The 12,094-nt window shown below is 43.9% G+C and overlaps 1 protein-coding gene across 6 annotated transcripts in view; it reads left to right on the forward strand.

Moving 5' to 3' along the window:
- Window positions 1-10,116, forward strand: part of MITF (melanocyte inducing transcription factor) — a 104,000-nt gene extending 93,884 nt beyond the window's left edge. For all 6 annotated transcript variants that reach the window (XM_069027415.1, XM_069027416.1, XM_069027418.1 and 3 more), the window contains 4 exons: window positions 1,662-1,718; window positions 2,721-2,796; window positions 3,886-4,033; window positions 6,122-10,116. In XM_069027415.1, the coding sequence (XP_068883516.1) occupies window positions 1,662-1,718; window positions 2,721-2,796; window positions 3,886-4,033; window positions 6,122-6,523 (683 nt within the window). In that variant the 3' untranslated portion in view covers window positions 6,524-10,116. The remainder of the gene's footprint in view (window positions 1-1,661; window positions 1,719-2,720; window positions 2,797-3,885; window positions 4,034-6,121) is intronic.
- The last annotated feature ends 1,978 nt before the right edge of the window (window positions 10,117-12,094 follow it).

The following is a 12,094-nucleotide window of genomic DNA, read 5'->3' on the forward strand; positions in this document are numbered from 1 at the left end:
GCAGTAGGGTAGGGGCCCGGTTTCTTTCTTGTCTGTCATCTTTCTGGGTTTCTATTGTGAAAACTCACAGGCTGACTCAGCTGCAAAGCAGGTTCTGGGCAGGAATTAGTTTAAGCAGAGCAATTTTAATAGGCCAGGAGGAAATGCCACCTCTCTGAGCTGGCAGATACTTGCATTTATAGGGCTGCGCAGAATTTGAGCTCAGCGCCAGAAGAAGACACACGGAGCACACAATGATTTGTGGCTACTAGAAAATAGCAGAGTTTGTACAGAGATGGAACTGTGGAAGAGGAGGGTGGGAAGGGAGGAGAGCTGCTCAGTCTTGGCATTACAGGCAGTTTCATTGCCCCAAGTACAGAAAGTTTCAGGGGCTGTAGGCTGCAAACTCAGCCCAGCTTGGATGTGCAGACTGGTGGATTTGCTGCAGGTGCCTGTGTTAAGGCTTCAGGCCAAGAAGGCAGAAAGAGAAGGGAAGTTGTGAGTGAAGTGGTCTTATGGAAGTCCTCAATCTATCAAATACATCAAAACAGAACTGAAATAAGTTTAATGTTTATATGCTAGACTCACCTGTACACAGAATTAATTTAGGTGAGTCTTTCTGATCGAAATAAAATGATACAGGAAAGAAACTTACTGGAGACAGCGAGGGATTGTTTCCACAATGGAACATGTGATAAAACATGATACACTCATTGCTCCTTCTGTGGAACTGCAAAGTGCTTGCTGGTTTGGGGGTTTGAATGCAATAGGGCAAGGATTAATGACCTCACCTTTCAAAAAATGAAAAATATTTTAAATTGCTTGAGAAGCTTAGGATCAAATGAGAACTGAAAAGAAGAAATTTAGTTGTGCTGTTTTCCAAACTATTGCATGCTGAAGTTAATAATTATATGATTATTCTAGAATTTAATAGCAACAGTAATAGAATAATCAAAAATAGATAGTAAGTGTGTGGAGCCAGGTGAAGGGCAGTTCTGAGCTGAGGAGACAAGTTCTGGGCGGCATGGCTACCATTGCTTTCCTTTTTGCTTTTCCTGAAGCAAGAACCACTGTTTTCCAACTTTATTACTAAGAAAGGAGTTGAATTTTTCACCGTTTTTTTTGTTCATGTCGTAGGAACAGTTAGTGTAGCTGGAAAATACACTATTTTTAACAGTCACTTAAGTTATCCCTTGAGTGTTGTGGTGATGTGTGTGCACGTGCCACAGAAGGATGTAGCCTTGGTTTGGGTGAGCAGAGCCTCTGACTCCTGCCTGTGTCACGTCCTGAGCAGGCAGCAATGCCATAAGCATGCTGTTCCTCAGGTTCAGCTCCCGTGGGATAGGTGTGCAGGCGTTGGAGAAGGTATGTTGGATTTCAGCAGTTTGTTGTCCTCAAACACCTTGCTGAGTCAGGGCCTCCGTGGGAAACGTTCCCATTGTGGAAGTCACTCTGAGAAGTGTGGGAAGAGATGCTCCACAGGTGCAGAGGTGAAGCTCAGTCCCAGCGATGTGTTTTGGCATCCACAGGCCCTTCTTGCTCCTTGGAATGGGGGTAATAATTGGTGTGACAAATATCCATCAGGCTTCCTGTGCAGATATTTCACAGGCTGAAATGTTGTGATTGAATTATTTTAATTCTAATTACTTCATTCACATGCACAGCATGTATTTTTCCTACAGAGTCGGAAGCGAGAGCGTTGGCTAAGGAGAGGCAAAAGAAAGACAATCACAACTTGAGTAAGTTTTGGTTCCTCACATTTTGCACTGATTCTTGGAATGATTTTGGGCATTAGGTGTTCAAATACTGATGTTTTAAATCTGAATGAGGTACTGCACATAGTATGAAGCACTAGATCATTGTGTTATGCCCACAGATCAAATACCTCAAATTCTTATGAAATGTGTGCTTGAATCTGCTATTGAATTTTAATTCTCTTTTAATTTTTTTTTTCAATAAACCCAAGTGGTTGTTATCAATGGAATTGCTGTGTGCAACATGTGGCCCAATTGCTTTTAACAAATCCACCTTGCACAATTTTGCTCTTTTAATTTTAATTTGTTTTTGTATTAGATATGTGGTCAATTTGTGACTTTAAACAACAGTGTGGGTCCTGAGTGTGGCAATTTTATAAATTTCATTTTTTGAAAGGAACTTGTATTTCCAAGTTGGAAAAAAAAAAGCATTTTAAAATAATGAGCATCTTATGACTTAAAGGATCCATAACTAATCTTTTTATACATTACAGTAGTAGAAAATAGAAACTGTTTCATGCCTTGAGCTGCTCAGAAGCCTTTTCCATAGCTTGAAAAGGTAATGCAGGAAAATTGGTATTTAAATTTGACTTTTGGATCCTCAAAGTGTTGCACATGGAAGAGTACTTTAAAAAAGACACTATGCCTTTTATCCCTTTTTCTGTCTTGGGATTTCCTTGAGCATCCAAATATTTGTCTCTGAATTTATCTGTGGTGCTTTTCCCTAGGAAAATGTTTGCTTCTCAGTCATCCTGATTTTTAGTCTTAGTTTTAAACTCTCTGACTTCCACAGTCCCAAAATTTACAGTATAGACAGAACTTCTGTCTTAGTGTGTCTATGCGTAGGAGAGCAAAATAAATTATCGCTGGATTTTAAGCTTCAGGCAAACATTTCAATGGTGCTTAAAGAAATCTTTGATGAAACACTTAATAAGTTGTAATTAAGTGTGAATATTGCTTGTAACATTCATGCTGTTTTTCCTAAAGTTGAACGAAGAAGAAGATTTAATATTAATGACCGTATAAAAGAACTGGGCACCTTGATACCCAAGTCAAATGATCCGTAAGTATAACATGCCCAGGGAGAGTGTGGGAGGGAGGAGGTAAAAAAATCCTAGGGAAGAACAAGAACTTACAAAAAAGCCCCCAAAATTCCTATGTTTTCTTCTTGCTCTGAGGGCTCTGTGACTGTAGAAATGCTGTTATATTTTTTGAAGATTTTTTGGGGGGGTCCATTTTCCCCCTTTGGAACCTGCTTGTGTTTGTATTAATTCGATGATTTTTGTCTCAAGCTGGGTTTGGTGCTGGGAGTGACTGACTGCCTTACCAGAGGCAGAGTTGTGGGGTTGGGAACCCTTGTACTGGTCTGGCTGCTTAGGTGGTTGCATGTCTTGCTAAATGATTCTTTTAATTAATTAGATGTTACAGCTTGACAAGACAGAACTGGTCTGTCTTTCAGTGAAAATGGAAGGCAGTTTCTCTGGGAAGCCATCACATTCCCATTCCCTCCAAGGGAAAAAAAAGAAGGAAAATAAAGAGTGTAACTGTGTGCCTGTTGTTTGCCAGTGTTTGTTGTAATTTCCCAGATGTTCTTTACGATAATTCTACACTGATTTTATGCTTTTAGCTTGTATTTGCACTTTCCCAATGCTGACTTGGTAGCAAGGAACCTTCTTACTCTGGAGTTTGAAAGTCCACTTAAATCTGCATCAATGCCCTGTAATGCTTTTGGGGAGATTTTCCAGTGTTTTGAGGCAGTTGCTCGTGGAGCAACTTCGCAGCTGCTTTGCAGAGAGGCTCTGCAGCCTCCTCCAAGGCCAGCAAGACAATATCTCTCAGTATCAACCTGCAGGACAGGTGGATCTTTGCTCTGACAGTCTGCAGTAAGATTTTTTTTTTTTTGCTTATTTAGAGAAAGTAAGATGACGTGAGGAGATGGTGATGCAGCAGCCTCTCTTTCTGAAGCAAATGTGCTAACCAAGGGCTGTGCTCCAGCCCCCTCTAGTGCACTGCAGATGCCTTCTGTATCCACAAACTTGGAATAAATAGTAGCTGGGTGTCACGTCTAGAGAAGGTGCAGTCACAGGTACAGGTGTGAAGGGAGCAGCTATGAAACAGAGCCTTACCTTGTCCTTTTGTGTTGATCCCAAAGGGATATGCGCTGGAACAAGGGAACGATCCTGAAGGCGTCGGTGGATTACATCCGCAAGCTGCAGAGGGAGCAGCAGCGCACCAAGGAGCTGGAGAACAGGCAGAAGAAGCTGGAACATGCCAACAGGCACCTGCTGCTCAGAATACAGGTTTGCTGAGAAACGAGCTGCAAATGCTCCTGGTGTTGCAGCGTGTGATTGCAAACAGTGGTGACTTGTGGGGTGTGGGTTAGAAGGAAGCAGCATTTAAATTAACGGTGGCCAGTGCTGAGATGCCTGCAGAGATTTTTCCAGGAAGAGCCAAAGATATCTTAGTTTAAAAAAAAGGTAAAATAGAATCATAGCACCCCAGTAAAAGCACTTAAGAGTGGTCTGGTTTTGTTCTACCAGGCCCAAACCATACCATAAAAAAGATTTTATATGGTGATACATTCTTCTGTTTGCCAGGGCTAAGGAACTGGGACTTCACATATCACATATTTGTTGATAGTCAGGAAATTAGGTTCAGCTGTTTGGGAGTCTTCCCTTCTCCTTGAAGTCTGTAGGACTGTACAACAGTTCTCTTCAGCGCTGAAAAGCAGTAGGTGGCATGAATATGTTTTCTCCGTGGGTTGTTGCCTTGTTAAATTCACCCAGGTTCCCAATGTTCTGAGCTACATAGAAATTTAAGGGTGAAAACTCCATTTCTCTAACTAATTCCTTTGTCTTCACCTCAAGCTGGATGGGAAACCTTAACCCTGAAGCCTACACAGGTTTTTTTTTCTGGATAGCCACCCCTCTCCATCGAAGGGTAATTAAAGAGCTGTGCCAGAACTGGGTGTAAGAACACCTAACATGGAGACAGTGATATCCCAGATACCCTTGTGTTGCTGCTGCCCTGCAGCACAAACAGCTGAGCTCTGCATGCAGCTGTGGCCTGCCAGGAGACCTCTCAACAGCCCAGCTAATCCACCAGGGAGATAATGAAGCTGCAAATACCTGAGAGTCAAGTGTGGAAGTAAACAGCTTTAAAATAGAACAGGCCGGGTTGAGCCTCAGTGCAGTTTTGTACTTGGTTGAGCAATCTGCTGCTAGAATGAGATGATAAAAACACTCAACTCTTCTGCAGAGTGACACTGAGCAGTGGTGTTTCAAAGCTAAGTGAGATCACTTTTCAAACATCTTTCATCTTGCTTTGTATTGCATCTGCTCTGGCTCCTTCAATCAAAATACCATAAACCCCAGACCTGTGAGTAACAGACAATACATCTGGCAGCAAATAACCTCAAGTGTGTATTTTCCCTTTTTGTGTTGATTCTGATTAAGCATGGAATAAGGAACTCCTGATTCTGGCACGTTAGCTCATGGAAGAAGTGCTTGCTCATTCCACCTTCTCCTCTGATCTTGCAGTGTGCCATTAGAAGCTTGGTTTAGCCTGGAAATGATGGAAGAGGGTATTAATCAACCTCAGTGACAGGAATATCCAGAAACAGCACAATCACAACAGAGATCGTGATTGCCTAATATAATGGAGAAGTAGAAGCAAAACACCTCTTTTACTGATGTATTTGTGAGAGGGCATTTAAATGAATTCTTCTATTATCTGTCTTCAGTCAAGTACATCTGTATGATTAAATGTGAAGGTGGGATTTAAACTTTCCATGGAGATATGAAGAATCCTGGCTCTGTGTGAAGTCTGAAGCCTTCCTGTGACTTTCTTGTAATTTTTCTGCACAGGAATAGTGTTGTTGCTCAGTTTTGATTGACCTCTTCCAGCTCTGCCAGACTTGTAGAGTGAGAAATGTCCCCTCCTGTGTCAGTGGGGATTGACAAGGATCACGTAGACATGCTGTGCCTTCACATACGACTTTTTAAAAAGTACTAAACACACGCTTCTGCTATTTCGTTTTTTTCCCCTATTTTTAAATGTTTTCCTCACTCTACCTGATGCCAAACCTGCCTATCCTGGCACTGGTTTGAGAAGAAGCCTGAGGGGATCATGTCTGTGCTGCGAGGTGCTGGGTTTTGGCTCCTGGTATAGGTGCTGAGGAGGAGTGTGAAGGGCCTGTGTGGGGTGGTGTTCACCCACCTTTGGAGAAAATCTGCAGGGCTGGAGTGTGCAAGGTACAAGCACTTGTCACTATGGGAAAGGGAGGAAATATGTACAGGAGAAGGAAACTGGAAGCTGCAAGACGAGCATAAGATGATGGATTTTACTTCCAGATTTTCTTTTCATTTGCTCTTTATTCTCCCTCACAGGAACTTGAGATGCAAGCCCGGGCACATGGACTGTCCCTTGTCCCATCTACAGGCCTTTGCTCCCCTGACATGGTCAACAGGGTCATCAAACAGGAGCCTGTGCTGGACAACTGCACCCAAGACATGATGCCACACCACACAGACCTGTCCTGCACCACCACCCTGGACCTCACTGACGGCACCATCACCTTCAGTGACAACCTGGGAAACGTGACTGAACCAGCTGGCACTTACAGTGTTCCTGCCAAAATGGGATCCAAACTGGAAGATATCCTGATGGACGATACCCTCTCCCCCGTGGGAGTGACTGACCCACTACTCTCCTCCGTGTCTCCTGGAGCGTCAAAGACGAGTAGCAGGCGGAGCAGCGTGAGCATGGAGGACACTGACCATGCTTGTTAGCATCTGTTGGCACACCTTTCATAAACTGCTTTGGTTCTTGATCAGTAGATGAAATAATTTACCTTTTGTAGAATTTTTTGATTTTTTTTTTTCCCCCTTGTGCTTCATCAGTGTGTGTGCGTGTGTGTATATATTATATATATAGGATTTTTTTTAGAATTTTTGTGAAGAAACTTGTATATTCTATTTTAAAACTACCAATGCCTCCAAAATATTGTACAGCATATGTACAGAATCTGTGAACTGGATTCGCCAAGAACTTTGAACTGGTTAAATCTACTCAAAGCAATAGAATTACAGATGAAGAGTCTGTTTCTACTGGGGGGGAGGGGGCAATTGTAGGATTGTAAATGCAACCTATTTACTTGGAAACAAAATGTAAAGTTAAAGAATGTAAAGAAACAACAACAACAAAAAGTCCAATTTGTAATTGTATTAATTGAATAGTGCTGCCTTAAAGATACAGTGTCCCTCAAGTGTTGGTCTTACATGACAAGTGTTTAGGGAAAATACCCACCCGACTTCACTCAGAAAACAAACTGAACCCAAGTGTTAAGACATCCTGATTGTGTTGATTGTGATATAAAATGCTGTTGCTGAAACTGCAGGGAGATGTGAGTGTCTCAGAGTGTTAATTTTACTCTGAGCTGATTTGGGTTTTCCTTTTGATCATGGTTCAAGTTTTTCCTCTTAAATTTTTATTTTGTTTCGTGACACACATGGATGGCTTTGCCAATGGCAAACCAAGCAGGAGCACTGTAAGTTGGGATACACTCTTTGGACAAAAAAAAAAGATGCATATTATCAGCTGGGCACATTATGTTGTACATATCTAATTGGCTTTATTTTTTTTAAATTGCATTGTACAGTTTCTTTTGATTTGCATGGATTCCTTAGTTATCCTCAACTTTTTGTTTTAAATTTATTTGTATTTCATTTGTAAGATTTTTGCCTCTTAATATTGCAGCGATTTTTTGACATTTTTAAAACTCATTGGAAGTTTTCTGCGTTCTTTGTAAACACTTGAAAGGAAGCTTTTATGCAGGGTTCTGTGTTTTAAGAGAGATTTTGAGAATATTTTGTATATTACAGTCTCACTTTGAAAATGTTTTTAAACGCATTTAAGGTAGAGTAAAAATTTAGATTAGGTAATAAAACAACTCTGTAGAGAAACTGAACTTACATATTTATTTTTAGTGATACAGAAAAAAAGTAGTAATATGCTTGGAAACATAACTATGTAGTTAATATACCCGTTAGAGCAATTTGTGTTCTATTTCAGCACTGGGGCTGATGTAAGAGAAAAAAAAAACAACAAAAAAAAAAGAGTAAATTACTGTATCTGCAAATAACTGTTACTTGATAACAATGTTATTAATTTTTAACATGCAACCATGTTGTAAAAGTAGTTCGGTGCATTATCTACTCAAGTGTAGTCCTATGCAATAACGGTAGTTTTCCTTGTATTATATCCAGCCTAGGTGTTCCACGGAGGTGACAGGTGGTGTTCCGAGCTAGACGGAGGGAATGGAATTCTCCACAGCAGCCTACAGCTGACTGGCAGGCGTAGCTCGTTCAGAATGAAGTGCCTTAAACTCTAGTTGTAGTCTTCCTCGACTAGCACTGACTGAAGTGTGGCGTAGACAGAGCTTTAGGGTGGTGGTGTGTAGGGCGCTGAGGTGTAGCATGGTGCCTACATGTAGAAAACCAGAGCTTCCCGTTCTCCTTTGTGCTACACTGGAAATTACATAGGATGAGTGCAACGGTGAGTAACTTGAGTGCCAGTTTGGCCAGCTTTCCAAGGAGACCTTGGGCTCAGCAGGTAGTGTTCAGAAACCAAATGTGACCTGGGTAGGATGGGGTGGCCAGGGGGTAGTGATGGGAGTTCCCACGGTGCAGCTTGCTGAGCCCTCTCCTGGCCCTTTTCCCGGGGGAAGGCTCCTGGTGTTCCCTGCCTGGTGCTGCTGCTCCCAGCACAGGGGGCTCAGTCTCAGCAGGGCTGCAGTGGCAGCTGTGGAACTCGGGCTCTGTGTTCCTGTCACTCTTCCCGTGGCTGTGTCCGGCCCTCGCTTCCCGCTTGAGCCGCCAGCAATGTGCTAGCGTTGATGCAACCACCGGGTTGTGGCTTTTTTCCTTTCTTTTACAGTTTTTGAAGGAGGAGCTGGAGTTGGGTTGTAATGATACCTCTCCTCCCCACCCCAGACAGCTTTTGGGAATGTGTCTTTCCTAGGATAGAGAAGCTCTGGCACAGGCAGGACCCAGGAGGCTGCAGGATGTGCTGTGGTCACCGTGGTCCTGTGGCAGAGAATGCTCCCAGCAAAGCAGCTGTGCCATAGCTCCGAGTCGAGTATGGGGGTACAGGCTTCTGGTGCTGCTGTTTGGCTGGGGTGACAGGTAGGAAAATCAGGGCTGTAGAAAATGTTTGAGCTGTAACATGGGGCTGTGTTGCCCTTCCTCAGAAAATGGGACAGCTCTGCAGCATTGGTACAACAAATCAGGGTGTGCATGCTGGAGTGTAGTAACTGAGAACCACTGAATGTATTGAGTGAGGCTTTTGATTTGGTGCCTGCCCTGGGCATTCAGAAATTCAACTCTAGACTGTGGTATATGAATATTTTTCAAGCTTATGTGAAACCACTGGTACTCACTGACAGCCATGACTTCTGATTTTTTTGCTGCATGCTGTGTGGAGGTGAGTTAGGATTCAAGGCCAACCGTTCCATCAAGAGCTTGATTCCTTGGCAGAAGTCTCTGTGGCCACAGCAGCTGTGCTGTGTGCTTCTATACCTTGTGTTTTCTTGGGTAACAACCTGGCCATGCCCTGCTCACTCTTCCCCCCATGTTTCCTTAGGTTACAGCCCTCCTCTGAGTGTGCCCACCCTTGAAATGGTGACACTGCAGTGGGGACGCTTCTAGGAGACACAGACCCCAGTGGGTGCTAAGGGGGGGTGCCTTTGCCCGTTTGAGCACCGTGGAGGGTGTGGCTGTGACATTTTGCAGGGGTCGGTGGCAGAGGACAGAGACAGCAGTCACAGGCAGGGTTTGGCATGGGCTCGGTGGAGTGAGATGGACAGAAGTTGTTGCCCGCTCTGGTGATGGTGACTTGTGTGACGCTGGGCAGCAGTGGCTTCCCTGAGCAGGTGGGTGGGGAACTGACCAATTCTCACTTTGCCAAAGCCATGCAACAGGCAGGGACATGCAGAGTACCATGAAGTTCTTCCTTACTGCTTTTGGCCTATAAAGCAATATTTAACTCTTACAACCTGTAAAAGCAAAAAGAAGGTACATAAGGAAAGCACAAAGCACAAAATAATGCACTTACATTTATGTTGTTTGACATAAAATGCACTGGGGGGGAAGCTGATGTTGATAATAGTATAAATACCTATATTTCTTGAAAAAGTGACATTAATTACTGCCTCTTGCTATGATGCTTGGTACTGTAATGTTGATATTCATCTGCTGTTGACTGCAGCAATAATTTGTGTATGGTCCATAGCACTGTAAATTATGGATCAATATTAATGTATCCAATGAAATAATTTGAACTGTTGTTCTTGATAGATGGATTAAAGCATTTGGTTTTTCACATACATCTGTGTAAGTCACTCGTTTGCCATGTGAGTGGATCTTGTTTTCCCGTGTGTTTGAAGTCCCTGCAGTGCTTCTGTGTCTGTGACTTGGCCATGGATGTGTCCGTGTCCCTGACCTGGTGTTGGTTGGCATCCTTGGTTCCACCAGAGCTGTCCAGTTGTGTTTGTGTAGCAGTCACACAGGAGAATGAAGCCAGACCCCACCTGGGCTTTGCAAATACACCCCAAGGTAGAAAGACCCAGGGCTTATGGTCCAGAGTAAGGAATAAAACAGGTGGATGTGGAAAAATGTCATTGCCTTTCTCCCCTCCATGGACTCTTCATTTGCCTCCCTCCCTCCCTGTCCTTGCAGCCCGTCAGCTGCCCTGTGAGGTCATGGGCTCTGTGAGGCCTCAGGGTACCTGCCCCCCTTTGCCCTGCTCTCACTCCTGCAGGGTCACCTGTCCCCAGCAGTCCTGCACAGGAGCACCTCACTCCCTTCTCCAGCTGACCTGTGCATGGCAGGATCCCCGTCCTCTCTCTGCCCACTCCTCCCAAACCTCCTGTCACCCAACATGCAAACAGCTGCTCCTGGCTTCTGCTGGTGAGGAACCAGCTGCGGTCTTGTTGTGTCTTCCCATCTTCATTATTTCTCTCTGTCTCTGTGCTCTCATCCCTTCTGGTCTTGTTCTTCAACAGCCTTTTGCTTCCTGTGCTCACAGCATTGAGTTCCTGCTCTCTGTGGACCTTGCTGCAGCAGCATTGGGGGTTATTGAGTGTTATCTCAGGGGGCTTGAGCCCTGAGTACAAACAGAAGTATTGAATTTGACCTGTGACTTGAAAGTCTGATACCTATTAGGAGTAGAAAATATCTAATTCAGTTGAATTAAATATTATTAGCTCAATTTAAAAACAACCCAACAAAAAATGCCTGACTCTACTAGGACTACAGCTGAACAGCCCCACTCCCTCTTTGTAGAAGATACTTGAGTAAAAGCTCATAAGTGTTTCCAGCAGGTTTTGTAATGTAATTTCTTTAGAAATTAAGCATAATATTAGAATATAAAAGTACTGCATTAAAAAGTCTATTTATCAGCAGCCTAGGATATAATTTCTATTTTAAGTTTGCGTTCTTAGATGTATTTTGACTTTGCTTTTGGTGGTCAGTTGTTTTTCTTGTGGTCAGCTTGGAGTGAATTTCTTGCTGTGGGTGGCTGCACTTAAAGGTTTTGTCTGTGTTGGAGAACCCAGAAGGAGCAGAACACCCATCATGGGGGTATTGGCTGTAGGCAGTAGCTCTGTGACAGTAAAGAGTTGGTGGCAGCTCTGCTTAGAATTTTTTCCAGTTGTGCTGGACAAGCCTGAAAAATTCAGTGCAGGGTAAGAAAGTGGATATTAAAAGTAAGTCCAGCTGTGCCCGGTGTGCTCTGTTTTGCTGGGAAGCCCCGTGGCCGGGCTGGGGGACGCTGCAGGGCTCGGCTGTGTGGCATGGTGGCACAGCAGGACACTGCCACCGTGTCACCTCGTTGTGCTTTCCTTCCCAGGAGACCTGGGAGCCCAGCAGCTCCCAGTGCCAGGAGGCAGGTGGTGATTGCTCTCCCTCGCTGGGCTCAGCAGTGCTGCTCCTTTTGCTCTCACATCTGGGGGTGGTCCCAGCACTGAAAGTTGTCCTACACTCTTGCTCCATCTCCTTTGACATACACTTCTTTAAAATTGCAGGGGAATGGCTTGAAAAAATGTTCCTGACTTATTAAAGCCAATGAGGCTTGACAGGATGCTGGCTCACAGATCAAATGTGTGTGCTCTGAGCAACACTGTTGTCTTTGCCTGTGACCTGAGGTTCACCCTTCCTTGAAACTGCTCCTTTTCCAGCTCAGTTTTTGGGAGTGAATCCTTTAACAGGAGCTGTGCTCTGGAATCATAGAGGGAAGCGATAGTTCATGTGACAGACCCTTTTGTGTTAGTGCTGTCCAAGAGCTGGGCAAGGCAAGAAGAAGGC

This window comes from Aphelocoma coerulescens, chromosome 12, assembly GCF_041296385.1.
Source record: "Aphelocoma coerulescens isolate FSJ_1873_10779 chromosome 12, UR_Acoe_1.0, whole genome shotgun sequence".
Taxonomy (NCBI): Eukaryota; Metazoa; Chordata; class Aves; order Passeriformes; family Corvidae; genus Aphelocoma; species Aphelocoma coerulescens.